Source organism: Euleptes europaea, chromosome 10, assembly GCF_029931775.1.
Source record: "Euleptes europaea isolate rEulEur1 chromosome 10, rEulEur1.hap1, whole genome shotgun sequence".
NCBI classification, from domain to species: Eukaryota; Metazoa; Chordata; class Lepidosauria; order Squamata; family Sphaerodactylidae; genus Euleptes; species Euleptes europaea.
In genome coordinates, this window is record NC_079321.1 from 35,048,024 (window position 1) to 35,071,466 (window position 23,443).

General features: G+C 42.4%; 1 protein-coding gene across 1 annotated transcript in view; it reads right to left on the reverse strand.

The window, feature by feature from the left end:
- Positions 1-12,846: 12,846 nt before the first annotated feature.
- The window catches only part of ERICH1 (glutamate rich 1), a 77,273-nt gene continuing 66,676 nt past the window's right edge, over positions 12,847-23,443 (reverse strand). Inside the window, exon 6 of the mRNA XM_056856163.1 lies at positions 12,847-12,992. Coding sequence (XP_056712141.1) covers positions 12,919-12,992 — 74 coding nt within the window. The 3' untranslated portion in view covers positions 12,847-12,918. The remainder of the gene's footprint in view (positions 12,993-23,443) is intronic.

Sequence of the window (23,443 nt, forward strand, 5' to 3'; positions counted from 1 at the left end):
TGGTCCTAGAATGATGTTATTGGATCTATATGTAAAAATGTTTGGACAAATACTGGGCACGGTCCAGTCAAAGTTAAGCATTTTTTGCAGTGGCCATCCTAAGCAGAATTTTCACACCCTTTCATTGAAGTCAGCAGGCTAAAACAAGTTAGGGTGGCATTGTTAAAGTCCCATTGACTCCAATGGGAGAGTTCAGCAAGTCTTGAAATTGCTGTCATTAAAATCAACAGGTCTTCAGTATGCTTAATTTTGACTACAGCACAGACACTCATGCTATTGGTAAAAAAACTGAGATAGAAACCACATCTTCCATCAGTAGCACACAAGGAAGTTTACTCAGAAACTCTCTTTGAGAAAGCATTGGGTTGGATCCATCCTGCTTTTTCACTCGATCGTGGCCAAACCCCCTTATTACAGTCCCCATTCCCCAAGGCTTTTGACCATATTGGTCCCATGATACCAAACATAGTGTTTCGGTCGGTCAAAGGGAACCCTTTCCTGCCTTTTTCAGCAGCGGAAAAACTGGGTGGATCCAACCCATCACAAATTGGGTATGAAACTTCAAATGTACAATTACAAACATTCTCTTCATTTTCAAATATCAAGGTAAATACATATATTTTATGCATTCTGTGAGACTTCTTAAAATGACCCTAGCCAGGAATGCTTGGATTTCACCTATAAAATATTTGCCCAGGCTTCCAAACAGATGACACTAATATGAATTATGATATTCATCTTGGACACAGGCCAAATATTCTTAAATGATTTCAATATGGACACATTCTTTTCTAAATGAATTTCTGCTCCGCTCATGTTTGCCAACATGTTCCCAATTGGGGTTGCTATGTCCATGTTGTCTTAGCCATGTTGATTATTCATGGCTACTTTCTGTTATTTTTAGCATTTTTAAAACAACATACGTTATCTTTAGAATGGGTTGGAAGCTGTGAAAGTAGATCAGAAAGGTATTCTTAGATATGATCGAAAGGAAGAAATATATTAACTGAACTTTGCTTTTTATCAGTTAGCTCAAGAATCTTTCCCTGTAGAGAACTTATTAATTGAAAAACGGACCTTCTTAATAGGGTTGAAAAAATCTTTTGTACAATACTTTGTTTTAGTTCAGACAGATCTTAATTCTTATTAACCTCTGAGGCCAAGAGCATGGAAAATGCAGCAACCAGTATAAAATAAACTAATAAGGAGAAAACCAGAAGGAAAAGAATTAAAATGAGACTCCAGACAGGCAAATGAAGGTTTAGGGATTCTTGACAGATGATATGCTGTCAGCAGAGATGCTGATGAGAAAAAAGCCATGGGGGTGGGGGGATAAATACTATTTGTGAAGATTTAACATTACCTTTTCAGCTGTTACATGGTTTGGGCATGAATAAAAACTGTGCTACATTTCAGTGGTTCCTCTAATATTCTTTTCTCATATCCTGAAAGAAAAGTGGATGAGCACAGATTTGTCTTCCTTACCCTTCAGAAATGATCTTTCTCCTTTTGGGGGGCGGGGGAGCTGTCCTCTCCCCTCATCTCCACAAGTTCTACTCAATGTACCTCAAGATAAGCGGCTTCAACCTCAGTTTTGGGGGCAAATTATATACCAATGAAAGCACAGCTTTGTTGTAATCTCAGATGAAACAGAGGTCATAAGGAAACACATGTAAGGTCAGCCTCTCTCCCTCTTTCTAAAAAGCTCTGCGGATTAAACTGCCCCTGAGAACAATTCTAGTCAGTCTGCAAGCTAAACTGTGTTAGGAAGCCTAATTGTGTGAATAATTCTCTTCGTGCATGAGTCCTCTCTCATCTATTCCTTTTCTCCTGCATGCAGACTACTCTCAGTATTTCATTAGCATTCTTATGCAATGATTGGATCCTGCATTCTGCTCTGTTAATGGTGGAGCCTGGTGCTGGTGGGAGGTTCTGCTAGTAGTGGAATGGACTCATGGGGCCCAGCCTTATATTTCTTTCTCAGGGTAGCTGAGAGGTTTTGTAGGCCTTGGAGTTTGTGAGGATTACCCACAACCTCCCTAGCCTGGGGAAGCCAAGCAGCCCAGCCCAATGGGGTGAGGGGTTAGAGTAGGGTTGCCAACTGCCAGGTAGTGGAGGAGAAAATAGACACCACTGTACAATTATCCAAGGATTTATAAGCTAGTACAGGAGCGAAACATTATATAAACAAAGTGCAGGACCTTGGGAATATTTTTTTTGGGGTGGTGTCACTGTTTTTACAAACCATTTCCCCTCTTTAGCCTATTGAAGATATTGTGTATATATCTATTTATTTCTAACATCATTTGAGGTTTAAAGGCCTTTACCATTCAGATTTTACTTGGTTTGCTGAGCGGGAGGCAGAAGCAATTTACGGCCTGCTTATCTAAACATTTCAGAGTTTGCTTTGTCGAGCCACGGTATGAAGCACAGTAGCCTGGCAAAATGTAATTCATCTGAGAGAGATGAGTTTGTGTGTTAGCGGAAGGGAAAAAAAGACACTGAAGAACGACAGTTCCAAAAAAATGGCTGTGTGCAATAAGTTTTTTTTCCTTATGAAAAGGTTCTCAAAGAAAAAAATAACAAAAAAACCCAGAGCCTATCCAAAATTTAAAAAAAAGGAAAAAGGGGGGGGGTGAAGCAGAGGATAGTAATGGACATGTCAGGAACAAAAGATGGATGGCATTGTTGTTCCAAAGTTTAATTTGTTAGGAAAAGATAAGTAGAAGCTTGTGTTTATGTTTCTTTTTACCAATTTGCAAGCTCTGAACTGCATCCCAAAGATAAAGTCATCTGTTCTTGCACCTTCTACCTTGAGACGTCCCCTGGGCTAGGATGATACTTCTTTTGTCTGTGTTACTGGCAAAATATTGGAAAGGTATTTTCTACCCAAATTAAGAATAAAAGCTTTTCAGCTGTGGCTGTGTTTTATCTGCATGGGTTTTTAGTGTTGTCAGAATGGAATTTGTATTCCCTTCTAGCAGTTCATGAAGCATAGGTTCTATTGCAAACACATTGTACAGTGTACTGGGATGGTATCCAGACTCACTATGCCCAGCAATAATATCGCAGAGGATAAAAATGTTTCCTGAAGAGAATGGGGTTGTTAGATTGTCCATACCAATAGCCTTTTGGATGCCTTGCCAGGCCCAGACAGCGTAAAGAATAAAACCTGGGGATTCTGCGGATCATTTCTATTTGTATGATTTTTCTAATTATACCCCTCTTTGGCAAAAAGGAACATTGATATAGACTAACTCGCCTGCTTTTTTATTTTTAAATTCAGAACTGCTTTCATGACTGCCAAAAGAAACTGAAGAATGTATAACATACCAAGTCAGACCACCAGTCCTCGTGGTTTACTCTTTTCTACTCAGATTGGCAGTCTCTCCAAGACACCACTGTGACCTTCCAATTGACTTCTCTTTAACAGGAGGTTAATAGTGCAATCCTACAGAATCAATTTACTTTGCCTATGCAAAGAAAATGTGTTATACTCCTGAGCAGGGTTGTGCGAAAAATATTTTTTGGTAAATTTCAGGTTCGGGCTTTTTTAGCTCGATTTTTTCCAGTAAACCTGAAATAACCGGTAAATATGGGTATTTGGCTTATTTTCAGGTTTATCGAACAATTCGGGCTCGTTATAGTCAATGGGAAGAGAGCATAATCATGAGGGGGGCAGGACTGAGTTATAGTTGCATCCTATTGAGGTAATGGTTATAGAAATATGACCTTATTATGGGGACTGAGGTGTCAAAACAGACCTTCTGGTGACATCCTTGACTACCTCACAAGTTAAAAAAGGCCAGAATTTAGCCTTGGCTGAATGAACTACTTCAGCAGTTGAAAATGTACTACCCAGCCCTCTAGTTAAGATCGGCCTCCCAAGCTCTGCTCACTGTGGGGCAACTAGAGACAACATTTTGAATGGTGGCTTCTCACTTCCAGAATGCCTGGAGGCTCATCTGGTGCTCAGTGGTTGTTTTGGACTGTTTTTATAACCCCCGGCTTGTTTTAAATGGCTTGTTTTGTTTTTATATTTATAGTTTATGATTTTTAAATGATTTTATGGTATTATTTTGGCTTGTAAGCTGCCTTGAGCAGGACTTTATAGATGCTGCATAAAATTTTCCAAAATTATAAACAACTGCAACAAAAATGCATTCCCAGTTTCAAAAAGAAAAGTGTCTGTCCTTTCATTAGACATCAGAACACAACAAAGTCTGTAAATAATGTAATACATCTATCTGATTTGTCTTGTTGGAACAATGAAAGTTTTCAGAAACCTAAACAGTCCATCCAATATTTTGGCAGTATTTAAAGAATGGATCATAACCTGTTAGGGTAGGAAATGAACATGATGCTCTGTTTAGTGCTGAGGAGCATGGAACCTCTTGGCATAAACAGTATGTGCAGAGCTGAAAATCGGAAAATAAATATCTGACATCTTCAGGTAAAGCTGTTCAATGGAAAACACCCCACAATTACTCTCCCCCTCAAATGCCTGGCAAAGGTACATTGACTTTGAATCAGTACATTGACTAATTCAAATAACTGGAAAAATAAGAGACTCTTCCAAGCAACATTGTGGTTGATAACTGCTTCTTTTCCAGTAGAAAAGAGCAAGAGTCTAGTAGCACCTTAAAGACTAACAAAATTTCTGGCAGGGTATGAGCTTTCGTGAGCCACAGCTCACTTCTTCAGATACAACCTAGAGTGTGAGTTGATCGATCCTTAAATAGAGAAGAGTGAATTAGACACACAATGGCAATGTAAATGTCAATAGCAAGTAAATGGCATTAGCAGGCATGATTGGATTAGGTGTGATATGCAGAGGGGTAGTAGGCGTGGAGAAATTAGCATTGGTAATGAGACATGAATCCCAGATTTCTATTCAATTCTGGAGAATGCATCTTCTTGAGCTTCGTTATTATTGTCTTTAGTTTGAACACTGAGCTGCCTTATACTGAATCAGACCCTTGGTCCATCAAAGTCAGTATTATCTACTCAGACCGGCAGCAGATCTCCAGGGTCTCAGGCAGGGGTCTTTCACATCACCTACCTGCCTAGTCCCTTTAACTGGAGATGCCGGGGATTGAACCTGGGACCTTCTGCATGCCAAGCAGATGCTCTACCACTGAGCCACAGCCCCTCCCCAAGCCCCTCTCCAAGCTTCTTTTCTATTTGCCAAAAGTCCTGTTTGTTTCTCTTATTTGCGATAACATGTTATTTGTTTGCATTGGGTTTGATTAAAATACATTGGGGATTTGGGGTGCTTAATGGCAGGAGGCATAAGCAGAGGCACCGGGGCTGTGATCCCCTGTAGGTGCACAGCTACTGAATGGCTGGCAGTGCCTTTGCCAGGTACTGCAAGCTGTTCAACAACCACGGGGGTGCTCCTCCTTGTCCTGGTGCCCTGTGGTAAAGCTGCTGATCCCCCTTCAGTGACACTCAACAGTGACAGGAGAAGGAAGCCAGAGGCACCAGCTGAATAGCAACCATGTTCCACGAACGCTTGTGTCAGTTTCTGCAAGCCATTCACCAGACAGGAACACATGAAACTTCCTTATACAGAGTTAGACCACTGGTCTATCAAAGTCGGTATTGTCTACTCAGACTGGCAGCAGCTCTCCAGGGTCTCAGACAAAGGTCTTTAATGTCATCTGCCACCTGATCTATTTAACTGGAGATGCCAAGGGATTAAAATTGGGACCTTCTGTATGCAAAGCAAATGCTCTACCACTAAGCCATATCCTCTCCCTCACATGGACATAAATGAGGCTGTAGCTTCCACCACTGCCTCATTATGCCTTTCAGTTAAGACACTGGAACTCCCTTCCCTTTCAATGTTTGCTGAGGGAGTGGTTGTTAAATCATTGATATTCAATAACAAAAATGAATGAATGGCATTTGTTTCCACTCATTCTGTAACCTGAAAGAATGTTAATTTATGGTGTTTGGATTTGGGGGAAGGGGAGGGTATGAACACCTACAATGATGCCCCCGCTCCTGAATCTTGGATATAGGCATGTGACCAAAACAGAAATAGAAGCTTTTCAATGATTTAACCAAAACTGGAAAAGCACCAACCTTTTAAAAACTGTTAGGTTAATTTAAAAAATAAATAAATATCAGATTTGCTTTATGCCTCTCATTTTGCGCTCCATAGTAGGAAAGAGTGAAAGGGTTAAGTGCACAAACTAATGAAACTTTTGTGCAGCATACTTAGCTTAATGTAATTGAAAAAATCAATGCACTTCAGTCTGTCAGTTAGTAATCTTGCATTTAATTGAATAACATGCCAAGTATTTTAATCTGTTTACCAATGTAAATAGAACAGAGCAGTCGAATAATTCTAATAAACAAGAATGCCTTGCCTGACTTACAACAGAATTTGTACATGACCTTCTTTTTAAGTTCCTGCCATAAATTAAATGAGTGTGCCAGTTTACAGACTTTGGGTGAGGTCTTTTAACTGGAATTGCCCACATTGGGTTGGTTGGAACCCACACATTTCCACTGGTGCATCCTCTTGTGCAAGGGGAACCACGAGAAAGTCATCCCAAGTAGGCCTTGTGTTAAGCCAGCTTTACCGTATCCCATCTTATATTTCTGCTTGTGCAAGAGATAATGCAAGGTATATATCAACAACTCTGCACCCGTTCATGACCTTTACAACAGCTCCCCAACTCCCCAGTCATATAAAATGTATACAGATATATTCTGACCCAGCCTAGGAAGCTGAGGGACTGAAAAAAACCTCTTTGTTATTATAGCTCTGAATATGGCACATGGCAGGCTGATATGAATTCTCAACCCATAAACTGTTTTCTTTTACTCTTATGAGGAAATTGTCAAGTCAGACTGTCAGGGAGGTTCCAGGTTTAAAGTTGGCAGATGGAAAGGCTACACGAATGAGGGAAACTTCGTATAACAATAAAAAATAGATTGTCATAAGAATGTTGCTCAGGGGTGTCAAACATAAGGTCAGATCCGGCCCCTTGAGAGGTCTTATCTGGCCCGTAACATGAGTGGGAGCTACACTTGCAGAATGGATCTTTGTGCCTCCCCAGCTTCTGCATCCTGTCCTGCCCATGCCACCCAAGAACTCCTCGGAGGGTTGTTCAGTGCCCCCCGTGGATTCAGTCTGGTATCTGATTAAAAGATTGCATTTAAGCACCCCGGCAAGTATTTGGATGGGAGACCTCCACGGAATACCAGGGTGCGACACAGAAGCAGGCAATGGCAAACCACCTCCGGACATCTCTTGCCTTGAAAACCCTGCCAGGGGTTGCCATAAGTCAGATGTGACTTGACGACAAAACACACACACATAGGGGGGAAGAAGAACATTTGTTTAATGATTTGTCTAATGAAAGGGGGGAAAGTCCACGTTTGTCGCTACTGCCAGAAATTTATATCCTTAAAAAAGATGATAATTTGGTGAGTGAAAAGGGGTTTTTGGACAGCTAGGTGCTTCAAACAGAAGCAGTAAATAAAGCAGAGCCACTAATACCACTCCATCATGTCCTTGACTAGCATTTAATCTTCATCAGGGTCCTAAGGTGCCCTTGCCTCTCTGATGCCTTTCTGCAATGCTCCTCTCTCATTCCTGCCTCATCTGTCTTGCTCTGCAGCATAGCACTGCTGCACGTGCTCACTCCACCCTGCCTTTTCGTCTTTCTTTTTTTTTTTCCTGAGGCTGCGCCATCCTACCCCCCTTTTGGGGATGCCTCTTTCCTTAAAGACGGTTACCCATTTTTATTCTGCACAGTGTTTCCAATTTCTTCTCATCTGGTAGCACCAGCTTTGATTAGTGAACAAGTTTATTTCATGTTACAAGTTATTTATAAAGCTATCAAGCAATATTGACCTCAGCTGGCTCCCTGTTTTAGTTTCTCGAGCTTGTTTTGTTAGGAGTTTGCAGCAAACAAAAATCCAGACAGTTTAAGGTGCTGTCTTCACTAACATGTTTTCTGCTTTAGCATTTGCTATCAACCAGGAGATCTGGAAGGTGGAATGCATGCAAGATGTTAGACTGTAAAGGGCCCACTTGGCCCAGCCTCTTGCTTCCATGGGGGAAATGTGTTTAGTGGTTAGAGGGTTGGACTAGGATCTGGGAGAACCAGGTTCAAATCTTCAGGCTGCCATTGAAGTGCTCTCTCTCTCTCTCCGCCTAACCTAGCTCACAGGGTTGTTGTGAGGATAGCATGGAGGAGGGGAGATATTGTAAGCTGCTTTGGATCTGTGTTGGGAAGCAAATGGGGCATAAATATCTAAATAAATAAATGAGGCAGCTGGATTCCTCTGGGAAGATCCTGCCTGTTGTTATTTTTGCCACCTTCTGATACTTGAGAAATATTGCCTCTGAACATAAAGGTTCCACTTAACTGCCATGACTAATTAGTGTTCACAAACATGTCCTCCACACTTTTGATTTTTTTAAGCAGTTCACTAAAAATATTAGGTGCAGTGCCTGTCATTCTTTGTCATTCATTTTCTCTATCATTCATTGTGCCATAATGTATGCCACCTTTGGAAAACACATTGCTTTGGGATTTGCCAAAGGTAGCCCTTTTTATATCACATAGTTGTAGCATTGTGAAGGCCCATGATATGAACTGATGTACTGAGTTACGGCCTTCCTACCTCACTGACTTCAATGGACTTTGAAGGGAGTAACTCAGCTTACAATATCACTGTAAGCAATCAGTGCAAGATCCACTTCAATCAGATTTAGGTTATAAAATGCTAGGTTTGTTTTGCATGCATGTTACAGTGCCTTTCCATTTCTGGTCCCAAATAAGAGCTGGTGCATATACTCATGGTGACACCAAGAAAAAAACCAGCATCACTATTGGCACTTAAGTATGAAGTTAACTGAATAGGCTTGGGCAAATCAGTATGGGAGCCCGATCTACCTCACTGGATTGTGGTCAAGCTAAAACATTGCTCTGGAATTCTCACAGGAAGGACATGATTCAAATGTAATAATACTGTAGTACTTTTTCTGCTGTGCATAATACTGCGGCAAACTGCAGAAAGACACGGGAGTCTGGTGCAGCCGTACTGAGGGGAGTGGCTATTTCATCCCTTTGTAACTTATCACAACAGTACCCCCTGCCTGTGCGGCTGATCCTCTGTATGTTTTCCCAAACCCCAGAATGATCTGACCAGGGACTGGAAGGGGCTGCAGGAACAGAGAGGAACATGGGAATATTCTCTGTATTTTCCGTGCACGGATGGTTGGATATAAATCAATACGAGGCCACTTACAGGACAACATATATACCCCAACAATATATACACCATATGGCACTCCCTAGCCAGCACATCTTATTTATATTAAGTTTCAAAACAGAATTCCAAAGCTGTACTGAAGAACTATGTCCTGCTGACTTGATCTACCAACTGTTGACACTCACTTTCTCTTAAATAACAAAGGTTGTTCCACTGTCATATGGCATTCATAAGTCCTGCTATATTCTAAGAACTTCAGATCTCAGAATAATCTATTAGAGTCGTGCACATATTCCACTAGTCCTATGAGGAAAGGTTGAAGGAGCTGGGTATGTTTAGCCTGAAGAGGAGAAGACTGAGATGGGATACGATAACCATTCTCAAGTACTTGAAGGGGTTTCATATAGAGGATGGTGCTGAGTTGTTTTATGTTGCTCCAGAAGGTTGGACCAGAACCAATGGGTTGAAATTAATTCAAAAGAGTTTATGTCTAGACATTAGGAAGAATTTTCTAACAGAGCGGTTCCTCAGTGGAACAGGCTTCCTCGGGAGGTGGTAAGCTCTCTTTCCCTGGAGGTTTTTAAGAAGAGGCTAGATGGCCATCTGTCAGCCATGCTGATTCTATAACCTTAGGCAGATTGGGAGAGGAAGGGCACCTTGGCCATCTTCTGGGCATAAAATATGGGTCACTGGGAGTGTGTGTGGAGTATAGTTGTGAATTTCCTGCATTGTGCAGGGGGTTGGACCAGATGACCCTGGTGGTCCCTTCCAGCTCTACGATTCTATGATTCTAACCTTTTGAAAAACCAACCAGCAAACTTTGGGTAATTTGGAGACAGTGGCGTATTAAAGGTTAGTGAATGCCTGATGACTTTCCTATCCAACTAATTAATCCTAACACATTTTCAAAGTTTGCCAGACGGAAATGAAATATTCCCCTTTGTTCAATGTGTGTTATTTGTAGGGTTGCCAGGTTTCTTTTCTCAACCGGCGGGAGATTTTGGGTGCAGAGCCTGAAGAGGGCGGGGTTTGGGGAGGGACTTCAATGCCATAGAGTTCAATTGCCAGAGCGGCCATTTTTCTCCAGGTGATCTGATCTCTATCGGCTAGAGATCATTGAATTAGCAGATCTCCTGCTACTACCTGGCAGTTGGCAACCCTAGTTATTTGACTCTCTAGTAACGTTGGGATGGCTGACACAACTGCTACCCAATGAGTGACAACACAGGAAATGTTGATTTTCTTCAACATCTTCATGATGAATTTCAAATCCAGATGGTTAAATACAATAAGCCCATTTCTTCTTGCAGTGAAGGCCTATTTCTTTTAAGTAAGGTGGTAAACCCACACCGCTATGCCACTTCAGACTGCAGGGGAAGGCTCACATGATCAAATGATCTTCTGTACAAGAAGTTCTCAGCACCCTGCCATGTACAGAGCATTGATAGAAGGAATGTTTTTGTGTGGAGGAGCCTATGATTATATGAGCACCTACCTCCAGGCCAAAGGAACATAGTCTAGACATGGCTCTACCACTTCAGTGAGCACTAGGCCTTTGTCACCTATGTAGCCAGAAGCCTGTATCCACTTTTGTGTGGAGACCTTTTCCTCACACTGTAAGAACTGAGATTAATATTGTTTTTCTCATGTTTGACTTCACCTTGCACAATCCTTATTAATAAATGTCCTCTTGAGAGTTCTTGTATAAACAACATTCCACCGATTTGTCTAGCTTGCAGCAATAGTCCCACCAGCATCTGATGAAGCAGTCTACAAAAAGCCATATTTTGTAAACAAATACTGACTTCATGGTTCAACTGCAGATGGATTTGGGGGCAGAAATTAAGAGGATCAGACCAGGCTCTGGATGACTCAGGTTCGAATCATGGATGCTTCCTGGGTGACTGTGGGCCAGCCACACACTCGAAAGGGCTTTGAAAGCTGCATAAAGGCAGTGCTGCCCCTGGGAACACCCCCGTGGATGCTGACCACTTGCGCTGGACAAATGCTGCCAGGGAGGCAGCGTCGGCGCCTGCGGCTTGCACTGCCGCATGGCGCCCCTATGCCAATGTAAGTGCTCTTGCGCCAGCATCCATGCCAGTTTGGCACAAGTGGCACTTACGCTGGCTTAGGGATCATACCGCCTCACTAGTAGCTCCACCCCCACTTCAGGGTTGCATGAATACTGTTGCATCTTCAGAACACTGACAACAATGTTTATTCTGTATTATTTTCTTTGGGCATTCCTCTGTAAATACACTCAGAATCACTTGCTGAGTGACCAGATGCAACGAAGGACATGGCTCCTATACATCTGATAATTGTGTATAGGAAGAAATGTTGGCATGCATGCACCAGAAAAGCTGCAATTGCTGTAATTCTATGCAACCATCCGCCTTGCATCTGGTCACCTTACCACTCTGCTGGCAGCTCTCTAATTCACTTGTATAATCAGGAGAACATTGTAATTAGGAAAGGATAAGCAGGTGCTAATTGTCAAGAACATTATCGGAGCTTGACTGAATGTTGGTGAAAAGCAATCAAAATCTTTATGTATGGATAAATCTGCCAGCAAAGTACTGCGATGGAATTCAAACTGGAGGAGGGTAGAAATCAGGGGCTATGCAGACCATTCGTTTTGTTTACAAAATCTGGTCAAATGGCACAAGCAAAGAATTCTTCACGCACCAATGCTTCATCCCTGATTATATGCATAGCGGTGCCACCCTAAGGCCCCTTTCCTGAGAGTAAGCCCTACTGAATAACATAGGGCGTACCTCCAAGGAGACCTGCTTAGAATTGGTCCCTAAATGTGGCTGCAGTGGGCCTCTCTAGAAAATGACTTCCCAGACTCCTCCTTCCCTTGCTTGTGTATATCAGGTAGTCTGTTACATTCACACATGGACTTGTTATGAAGGAATAGAAAAAAAGCCATGATGCTTTCTATTCATTGCTTAAAAATGCTTGCCGACATAAATTGTTTTAGTATCTCAGCCTGTAGAAAAGAGAATTGATCCGACAGGGCACTTGAAATAGTCGTTCATCATTGCAAAGTAAATCAGAGTTGAGGATAAAATACCATTTTTTTTCAATTCAAACTTCAAAGGCTTGCATGTCAATCCACACCTGTATGTCCATAACGTGACTCCTCTTGGGACCCCAGTGAAATAAATCACACCAAAGTGTAGCCAAGCACTTTAATTTATGTTATCGTTTTATTCTGATATATTAAAAGGGGCAGATTTGTATAAAGAGCTATATGCAAATATATAAAAATAAGATTTTCTTCTTTGATATAGAAAAATATGCATTCTGACATCATATAAACAAATAACAGCATTATTTGGAAGTGAAACTTCCACTTTTTTCCTACAAAATGATTTTTGTAATTATGAAGCATCTTGTTTACATAGTTCTTCCTGGGACAATTCAGCCACAATAATAAACTGGAGCCCCATTTAAAGAGTAAACTTGGTTCTGTGTTTCTCTTACCCACACACTAAAATAAAAAATCTTTCCAAAATTAATGGTTAACTTGAAGAAGCAGTCAATATTTTTTTTAAAGCCCGTGTTTTAATGAACTAGCAACCCACTTGAATGACAATGCACATTCCCAAATTCAATGCAGAGTTTGTGTATTAAATTTAAACTCTCTACAGATGGAGGTGCACATGAACTTTATTTCCTGTTCTTCCCAGGAAGGATATCTGTAATCCAGTAGAGAAACAGCAAAGAGATTGCCTTGGCATCATCTGCAAAGGAAAAAACAAATTCTGCATGAACCGTCAATAGGATTGTTTTCAGTCAACATCTTTCTTAAGATCAAGTGAAAACCAAAATAAACATCTGTTTCCATTTTGCTATTGAATATGACGGGGGAGGGGGGAGAAGCACCTATACCCAAGGGCCTGGATTCTTTCTTTCTTTCCCCCTGTTCTTAGACCGAGGTACTGAACAATAAAACCATCAAATTTAAATAAGATCCATCTCTAAAAACACCTCCCCTCGTCTCTTCTCTGCAGTCTCCAAAAAATGAGCAACAAAATAAGTACACTGAGGGTCAGAGTCCTCTAAGAGGAACTGAACCTTTTGCTCCACAGCTGCTCGAGAAGATGTGGACCATTTGTTAAAACATGGTATAATCAATTTTAGCCTAAGTTGGTATACGTAAGGACAATGCAAAAGGATATGAACCAAGGAGTCCACTGACTGAAGAAGGCAGGGACACAGCCGGTCTGAAAAAGGGATCTTTAGCATACGGTCCAGCAAAACCATTGAAAAGGGCAATTAAATCTCAAATGCATAAAGATTCTACATAACTTTGGACTAACCAGAGAATCCAGATAGGAAGGAAGATTACCCTTAGATAACAGGCCCAGGGCAAGTGGAGAACATGACTTCCGAGCATCAAAATGAGTGTAACTCTTATCTCTAGCATAGATCAATTTGGCCACGATTTTTTTTTACACTGATCTACAGAAGAAGAGTAAAGGTCTTCCACCTTCAAATTTACAAGTGAGAGTTTATGTTCAAAATGCTGGAGCCAGGGTAGAGCCTGGAGCTATAGAAAACAAAACAACTACCTTCAAGCTTCTAAAACAAACAATTAAAACTATGAAATAAATGGTTTCTATGAAACATGACTATTGTGAAGTATGAGCCACTATACATAAGGGTGGTGGGATTTTAATCCAGACAGGACTTTAATTCAAGACTATTTTATTTATTTAGAAAATGTGAATAGCGCCTCTCTGGAGACTTGCTCAAGACCATTCACAAGTCAAAGAGTACAATAAAATAATAAAACAACCTCATGAAAACAAGAAGGGCATAAAAGCAACACAAAACACTCTTCAGCAGCTTAAAATGGTAGTCATCAAACTGTCTTCATGGTGGAAGCAGATAACAAAAACAACTTTTTTTGTTGATTTTTGTCATCTTGATTATGGCAGCAATCCTATGCAGTTTCCATCAGAAGTAAGTCCCATTTTCTTCAATGTGGCTTAGTCCCAGGAAAGTGTTTTTAGGATTGCAACCTATACTTTTTATCAGGACATTGGTCTTTCCAGCTTCTCTTTGCTTCAATGCACAATTTCACTGCCTGTCATAGTCATTCTGATAACGTACAACGTGTCCTTCATCATCCATCTTTTCCTGCCTTGGTTCATTACAAACGTCATCTTCTAAGGCTCTTCAGGATCATGCTCCTTCCTATCTCTTCCTTATTTTTCCTTCAGGTACCCACTCATTCTTTACACTCTGCTTCATCTGATCTTCTGATTAAGCCTCCTTTTCCATTGATGCCATATTTTTTTTTTTTGGGGGGGGGTCCTATGTTCCAACTTCTGTGTTTGGAATTCTCTGCCTCTTAGGTTTAAAACAGAGAATGAGCTGGGATCTTCCCAGTATCTTGCAACGGGCGATCACAGGCCTGGGGTGCCGTAATTAGATTGGGACCATGTAAGGATATATATTATATATGCACTAAGACTGGGGGTGGGGGAGGGAAGGTGGCACGGTGTAGCCCGATCTTGTCAGATCTCAGATGCTCAGCAGGGTCAGTACTTGGAAGGGAGACCACCAAGGAAGACTCTGCAGAAGAAGGTGTTGGCAAACCACCTCTGCTTCACACTTGCCTTGAAAGTCCCTTGCTGGCTGTGCCTTGCTGGCACTTGACACACAAGACTGTGTGTGTGTGTGGGTAGCCTTTTTACCTGTGCAGAGTTTTGCAAACTGAAACCTCACTATAGCTCTTTAAAGAAGAAGAAAAAAGCCACAAGCAAAAGATGGATGCCACTCTTTCTCCCTTTGAAAGACTACTGGCAGTATGGGGAACCTTGGTATTGATTAGCAAAGCTGTCCAGGGATGAAAGGGTTAAACTCTCTCCACCTTTCCGGTGTAGGTGTAATTTGCCTTTAAAGACATATGGAGCCCCCCCTTTTTTTGTATCAATGGTGATCCCTCATTCATGTGCCTTTACTTATTTATGGAAACAAGGGCAAAGAAGAGCAGCCACATGCCTGCTTTTCAGGGCTGTTACATAAAGCATCGTACTGAAAATAACCCAGAAATGGTGTTTCAGCCATAACTGATTATGCAGGGCCCCAGCATCATTTCTCTGGGTCTGGCACAAACTGGTAACATGCGCCTCTCCACCCTACTCTATTCATGCCATCTTATAAGTCATGAAAGAAACATTTCTATTTTATTTCTGAAATTACATAAATAGTTTAACACAGCAGGAGGCTCTGGGGAGAAATTGTGGCTCTGTGGTAGAGTGCCCGTTTCGTATGCAGAAGGACTCAGGTTCAACCCTTTGCATCTCCAGTTAAAAGGTAATAGGTATAGCCACTGCCAGTCAGAGTAAATGACACTGGCCTTAATAGACCAATAATCTGAAACAGTATAAGACAACTTTATGTGCCAGTAAAAGGCTAATAATGTGTTCTGGCCCACATGAATATACTAACCCATGGGTAAAGTGGACCCAATTCCCCCCACCCCTGACTTGGCTACTGTGAATATGTCAGAAGGAAACTGTATGTACTAAAAAGACATGTTAGTGCACATCTGAAGCTACCCATGACATTGGTAAATGTAACTTTTTTTCATTACCAGAAACAAAAAGCAAGAGAATCATCGGCTTAATCTAGTCGTCACATGGTGAGACTTGGACCAGGGAGACCCAGATTCATTCTATGAAGCACACTGGATAGCATTAAGGCAACTTTCGCTCTCTACCCAACTGATCTTGTGAGGATATATCGGAATAGACGAGAATCAAATATGCTGCACCAAGTATCTTGGGGGGGATGGGATAAAAATACCAGATACACCGTCTTTTGGGGTTCTTTTTTAACCTTTCCACTTGCTCTGCCTGATTTGCTGTGGTGAATCCACACAGACTTTTTCTCAGACTCATTTACTGACTACATCCAAGACTTCACAGCTAAACGGAGGAGGAATTATTAAAGGACAGTTCTGCCTTTTTTTAAAGTCAGGAGTCGTTTTTAGCTCTTTAGTGGGTGATAATTTCCTAGGCAACAAGAGAGAAGGCTATTTTTGACTTGATACTTGCCAACAATAAAAGAAAATGTTAACAAGCAGACTTAAGAGAAGAGGGAACCCCAGAGGCTGATGAGAAGAAGAATGAATTTATAGACTACAAAAAGAATGGCTTTTTAAAAACCCTCTTATGCTCCTATGACTATGGATACCAAATTCTACGTGTTTCAATTGTCACTCCGATATATGTGGCTTCACCACATTCCTGCTTAGCTCTTCTCAAAGCCACATGGGTTTTGTTCTCCTCACATTTCCCCCCAGATGTTCTGGAATACATGAAGTACCTGCCAGAAGAGACTTTTACATTCTTCTCATTACCTCTGAAGTCCCAGACAGCCTGCATTGTTCTGTTAGACTAGAAATGGAAGCAGCTGGTTGAAAACGGAATTATTAAAAACAACAGCAGCTTTAACAAAGCAAGAAGAGGAAGATATCAAAAAGATCACAGGATGTGCAGTAATGTCAGATTCAATTAAATATTTGGGAATAAACTTGACTGGAAAATAATGATACACTATTTAAAGACAACTATAATGAAGTGTGGGCGAAGATACAGAAAGATCTGCAAAGATGGTCCAAACTAAAAAGTCTCGCTGGAAGGAGAGTTCCAGAGTTATAGTGCCACTTCAGAGAAAAAGGCAAATGCGAACCTGGGCTGTATCAACAGAAGTATAGTGTCCAGATCATGTGAAGTGATGGTATCACATTACTCTGCTATGGTTAGACCTCACCTAGAGAACTGTGTTCAATTTTGGGCATCACAATTTAAGAAAGCTGTAGACAAGCTGGAGGGTGTCCAGAGGAGGGCAACAAAGATGGTGAGGGGTCTGGAGACCAAGTCCTGTGAGGAAAGGTTGAAGGAGCTGGGTATGTTTAGCCTGAAGAGGAGAAGACTGAGAGGTGATATGATATGATAACCATCTTCAAGTACTTGAAGGGCTGTCATATAGTGGATGGTGCCGAGTTTTCTGTTGCCCCAGAAGGTCGGACCAAAATCAACAGGTTGAAATTAAATAAAAAGAGTTTCTATCTAGACATTAGGAAGAATTTACTAACAGTTAGAGCAGTTCCTCATTGGAACAGGCTTCCTTGGGAGGTGGTAAGCTCTCCTTCCCTGGAGGTTTTTAAAGAGAGGCTAGATGGCCATCTGTCAGCAATGCTGATTCTATGACCTTAATAAACAAAACAAAGCACTGATGGCACAATGTGTATGTAATGAGATTTCCTTTTTATCTATATAATAAATATAACAATCAACTCAACTCGACACTCTGTAATAGTTACAGAACATGAAATACACAATAGGCGAAGCGGCTGCAATCCGGAGACAGTCAGTTTCTCCTAAGAGAGCACAAAAGTCCGGGGTGAATTTCGGAATCTGAGTTACTCTAGCGATGTGTAAGCTTCTTCCGGATTGAAGTATATTGTGAAGAGACTAGTTGAGTCTCATAAGCCGCATAATATAATTGGAATTACTTTATCCCTATGAGCACGAGGTGTTCTTTTTCATGATTCTATGACCTTAGGCAGATCATGAGAGGGAGGGCATCTTGGCCATCTTTTGGGCATGGAGTAAGGGTCACTGGGGGTGGGGGGGAGGTAGTTGTGAATTTTCTGCATTGTGCAGGGGGTTGGACTAGATGACCTTGGTGGTCCCTTCCAACTCTATGATTGTAAGGCCTCCTTGAGGGTTGCCACCCTCCTTATCTCCGAAGTCAGAGGCCTCAAGTACAGTGCACTGCAGTAATCTAACCTACATGTAACCAGGCCATGCACCACAGTGACCAGATCTTTTCTGCAGAGGAAAAACTGCAGCTGGCTAACCTGTGAAAGCTGTTAAAAGGCATTCCTGGCGACAGCTGCCACCTGCTTATCCAGTAGTAGGCCTGGGTCCAGGAGTACCTCTGTACTATGGGCCTATTCCTTCAAAGGGAGTCAACCCCATCCAGGCTAGGTAACACTTTCAATCCCAGGTCAGGCCTTCCACCCGCAAGCAGCTCTTCCATCTTGTCAGGATGAAGCTTCAGTTTATTATCCTGTATCCACTCCAAAACTGCCTCCACACACTGGTTCAGGGATGCTACAGCCGCCCTGGGATCAGTTGGAAAAGCGAGATATGGTGGAATCAGCCACCTAGGGAGGTGGTGAGCTCCCCCTCACTGGCAGTCTTCAAGCAGAGGCTGGACAAGCACTTGTCAGGGATGTTGTAGGCTGATCCTGCATTAAGCAGGGGGTTGGACTAGATGGCCTGTATGGCCCCTTCCAACTCTGTGATTCCATGATCTGCATATTGGTGACAACCCAGCCCAAATTTCCCTTACCCAGCAGTTTCATCTAGATGTTAACTAGGTGTTAACATCACAAGCATAGGGGACAAGATGGAACTTTGGTGGCCCCTGCAGCCCAAAAGCCAAGGGGCAGAGCAGCTGTTCCCCACCACTACCTTCTGAAACCTACCCTCCAGGTAGGACTGGGACCGCCACAAAATGGTTCTTCCAATTCCAGCCCAGAAAGGCAGTCCACAAGGAGACCACGATTAATGTTAGTCACACTCACAAAAAATATTGTAACTTGCATGTGAATGTAAGACGACCCACTTTTTTATTGCATACCTGTGAAAAATCCTAATCTTACATTTGAGTAAATACTGTAACATTCTTGAATGTTGTTGCTTTTCTTACATAATCTTCACACTACATATGGTGAGTAAAACTTAGCTTTAAAAAAACATTTTTTAAAGAACATTATCTTTAAAAGCACACGTGTCATTGGAAGTCCCCCCCTCAAATACTCCCCACAAGAAACAGATTTTTCCCCCTGAATTAATCTGGGTTTTTTGGCCAGACCATCACATCTCTATTTATAAATCCCTTTTTGATGGATAGAACTTTGTCTTCTCTTTCTTCAAGAAACCCTTTTCTAATCTCACAACAGAGAACTGGTGAAAGATTAGTACCTTCCATAGCACTTCATTTATTTTTGTAAACATGCTGTTCAAGCATTCTTAAACCGTTCTGTGTGAAATCTCTGTTTTGAACTAATCATATGCCATCTACTGTAAGTCTAATCATATTTTTCTCTAAATATAATGATCTATATTTCATCTCAAGTGGTTCATGTGACTTCCTTGGCTTTGTTTCTGTTTTTGTTTCTTTGTTTGATGGGACATGATGCCCCAGAAAGAAAGGTCATTTCCGTGCAACATTATGAAACACACCTTTAAGGAAGGGGTGGGAAATACTTAAGGTTAAGATTAGCAAGGAGTCTTTTATTTTTTATAAAACAAACTCAATCTTATCTCCTGTGCTTCTGGAAACAATATGTTAACAATGCGACTTAATTTTTCCAGAATGGGGGATGGTACCAAGAAATAGCAGAAGGTAGTGATTGCCCTATTTCTGTTACCCCTATTGATGCATGCTGCACACTTGCAACCAGCATGATATACTAATTAGAGTATCAGACTTTCATCTGGGAGATGCAGGTTCAAATCCCCACTGTGCCAAGGGAGATCTTCAGTGAGTCATTCTCTCTCAGCCTAGTTGTTGTGAGGACAAAAGGGAGGAGGGAGGAATATTATAAGCCCCTTTGGGTCCCCATTGAGGAAGGGGGGGGCAAATTAATAAAATCCAGGCACAATTTAAAAATGAATGTTACTGAAGCATTTTGTGCCTAGATGTTTTTATAGTTCCCTTCCTGTAACACACAACCCTTTAACTCATTCTCTTGCAGTGAAGGGATGCTTAGCAGTCACTGAGCACTTCAACACAGGACAGCTGAGCGTGGCTCAGATGGCACCACTCTGTATCTTGGGGGGGGGGGGTTGCAGCAGAGTTCCGCCCCATGGGCCAGAGTGGACTCCCTGGTGGGCCACGATGGGCATGGCTGTGCCCAGCAAGGCACTCGTGGCCGCTGCACATTTCTCAGTTTTGCATTTCTGCACGTGAAGATCCAGCAGGGCGAAATCTGGCCCACGCCAGTACTCCCCCCACACTCTGCTCAGGCCGCTGCCCCAGCCTGCCTTCTGAAGTCTATTGTTGTTCTCAGCCTGCTACCCTATCTGCAGCTCTGCTCCGCTTGGATGTTTGCCGCCCCAGGAAAGGAACAGTATGTTTCCCTGTGGCTTGTCAGAGGTGGCCATCTGAAGTCCAGCATGGTGCAGCGGTTAAGCAATTAAGTGGTTAAGAGTGGTGGACTGTAATCTGAAGAACCAGGCTTGATTCCCCACTTCTCCACATGAGCAGCAGACTCTAATCTGGAGAACCCGGTTTGTTTCCTCACTTCTCCACATGAAGCCTGTTGGGTGACCTTGGGCTAGTCACAGTTCTCTCAGAACTCTCTCAGCCCCACCTTCCTCACAAGGTGCCTGCTGTGGGGAGAGGAAGGGAAGGTGATTGTAAGCCACTCTGAGACTCCTTAAAGGCAGAGGAAAAATGGGGTATAAGAACCAACTCTTCTTTTTCTTCCTCAGCCACTTCCCACATTTGTTGATCAATAATGTTTTGTTTTGTACCACAACTCTTTCTCTGTTAGTGTGAGGCATGTGTGTTTGGTTAGCGACACTCTAGAGCTGTTTTGGGGAAACACCTGGGAGTTATTCTCCTCATAATTGCTGCACACATGAATATATCTGGCGGTTCTATGGAGGGTGCTAGTGTGGTCCATGGGGACTGCCCAGTGACTGATGACAGGGCTCAGTTCCTTTAAGGCGGTGTGCATGCTGCGGTCACGGAACCTCGATCCCTGGCCACGCCCCGTCCCTCCCCTCACCTGTGATATGTGCAGGAGTAGGTCCCTGGGCCTGCCGGCCCCTGATTGGTTCTGCCTGCCCTGTCTGTCACGGCCCAGCTGTTGTGATGAAACACTTGGTTTGGAAGCTATGGTGCAGTTGCTGAGGATGCTGGCGCTGCTGCGATCTCAGAAACCCAGCTGCACTCTGTTTTCCCTGCTGGCCAGGCACTAACCAAACCCTTCAGAGAGCAGACTAGAGTTGCCTTGGTTACACCAGCGGCCAGCCGCAGTGGCCCGGGCAGCCCTTATGATTGCACTGCCCATTTGCTAACCATCTCAGTGGCCCTCATGAGGGCAAAAAGATGGGATATAAATTTTGTGAAATAAATAGAGGCCATCTAACATTCAGGATCATCTTCCTTGAGAGTAAATGCAGTCATTTCTGTGTATACTGAAAACTGTCAAATCCAAGATGCATATCTGCACCCAGAAGGTGCTGCCATCTTCATGAGGGGAGAGAACAGGGCATCTTTCGCTTGTTTTGCTGTGGTGACCTTGAAGATCAAGATATTTGTGCTTAAATAGCATAAGGTGTAGCACCTTGCGGCTCTCTCATGAATACTGGGTACACTCACAACACTACTTGTAAAAAACTTAACACTTTTAAATTTCATAATTATGCTAATCAGTGTAATCATATAGGCTAAGCTATAAATTATGCATTTGCTGTGCTAAAGTGATAACCTAAGTTTAGTTTTGATAAGAAAGTAACTATTTCATGTTTTCAGTTCCCCCAGTGTTTTCCCCAAACACTGCTGAGGAAAAAAACAAGGGTTTCCAGACATTTAATAGCACTACTTACAAATTAAATTTAGAGGCAATCCTATGCACAGTTACATGGAACTCAGGGCAAAAACACCCACCACACTGGAAGGTCTATAACTGGATTCTCCCACGATGTTTGAAAGAGTATTAGCTAAGAAACAGTACTCCAATTCAGATCAGGACCCTAACTGAGCGAGAAACTGCATGGTTTCTATCCCTGCATGATTTCTCCAATCAAAGCCATCGCTATTAACCATGGAAAGAAAAAGAAAAAACACCCACATTCATTTCAGCCCTAAGGTTCCCCTTCATATATACACACTAGGCTGTTCACAAAACATTTCTGTATGCTAATATTCCAGACAGCCACTATGTGTATGCATAGAACAAGGCCTTAACAACATTGTTCTTTTGCATCTAACTGACAGTGCAATTCTACTTGAGTAGCAGACCTACATAACTGACCCTGGTTGTGTTATTGACACATCAAGGGCCAAGCTACACACCGCGGCCATTGCAGAGGAAAATTTAGCATTTAAAAATTGCTGTGAGGGCCCGATCCTGAGACAGCTGTGGGGAGGGCTGTTCTGGCACTTTAAAAGGTGAAGAGGGTGGAACAAGATCCTGATTAGGCCTTGCAGCAATTTTTAAGCTGCAAAATTTCCCTTTAAAATGGCAGCATCGGCCGCGGGTTGGCCCCTATGTCTGTTGGAATGCTTCACTTGGCTCTCGCTGGGGCTACATGGGGTAATCACCCTAGAGAAACAGTCCCTACCATGACTCAGTCTCCAGTGTAGAGAACTACCGAAATCAGAGGATTCACTTCAGTGTAAACATGCATAGAAATTGGCTTCGTGCTTTATAGCATACAAAAGCATGATAGAGAAAAATTAGGTTCATATGGAGTGAAATATAACCACAAAATTGAGAGGATTCCATCCGTAGAACTAACTGAAGTAATACATGACAGGGGTGGGGTGTGTACACCAAGCAATGCAGAAGGTCACTGTACCAAGGTATTACAAGGTTTCTCCTAACAAAGGCACAGGAGTGAAGTTTGATTTTTCATTTTACATTATTTAGAGACATCTTTGGCTGCTTCCAGCCCAAAGACCATGCAAGAACCTTGGATCTTCCCAGCTTTCTTCTCCCACCCAGCAGCCTTTTCTGACACCCACAAAATTTATTCGCAGGCTTTGCAGGACCCACGTGAAATAACAGCCATATAGGTGGGGCGAGGGAAGTGAAACCACTCCTTCCATCATCGGAGCTCATGGAAGAAGCCGGAGGTCACACGTTCATCCTATTTCCCCTCCCCACTGCAGCCTCCTAAAGCACATGGCTATTATTCCACGCGGGTTCTGCAACCCCGGGAATAAACTTTCCTGAAATTGGAAGGGACTGCCAGGGGGAGGCAAAACCTGGAGGTTGGGCAGCCATCAGCACCATCCACTCACAGATCACTGGATCTAACCCTTGTTATGAATTACAATTTATATTCTAGAACTTGGCACTGTAAAGACAGTAAATGCTTTATTATCTGGCACATGACTATCCTGAATGCTCAATTATCCTACCTCA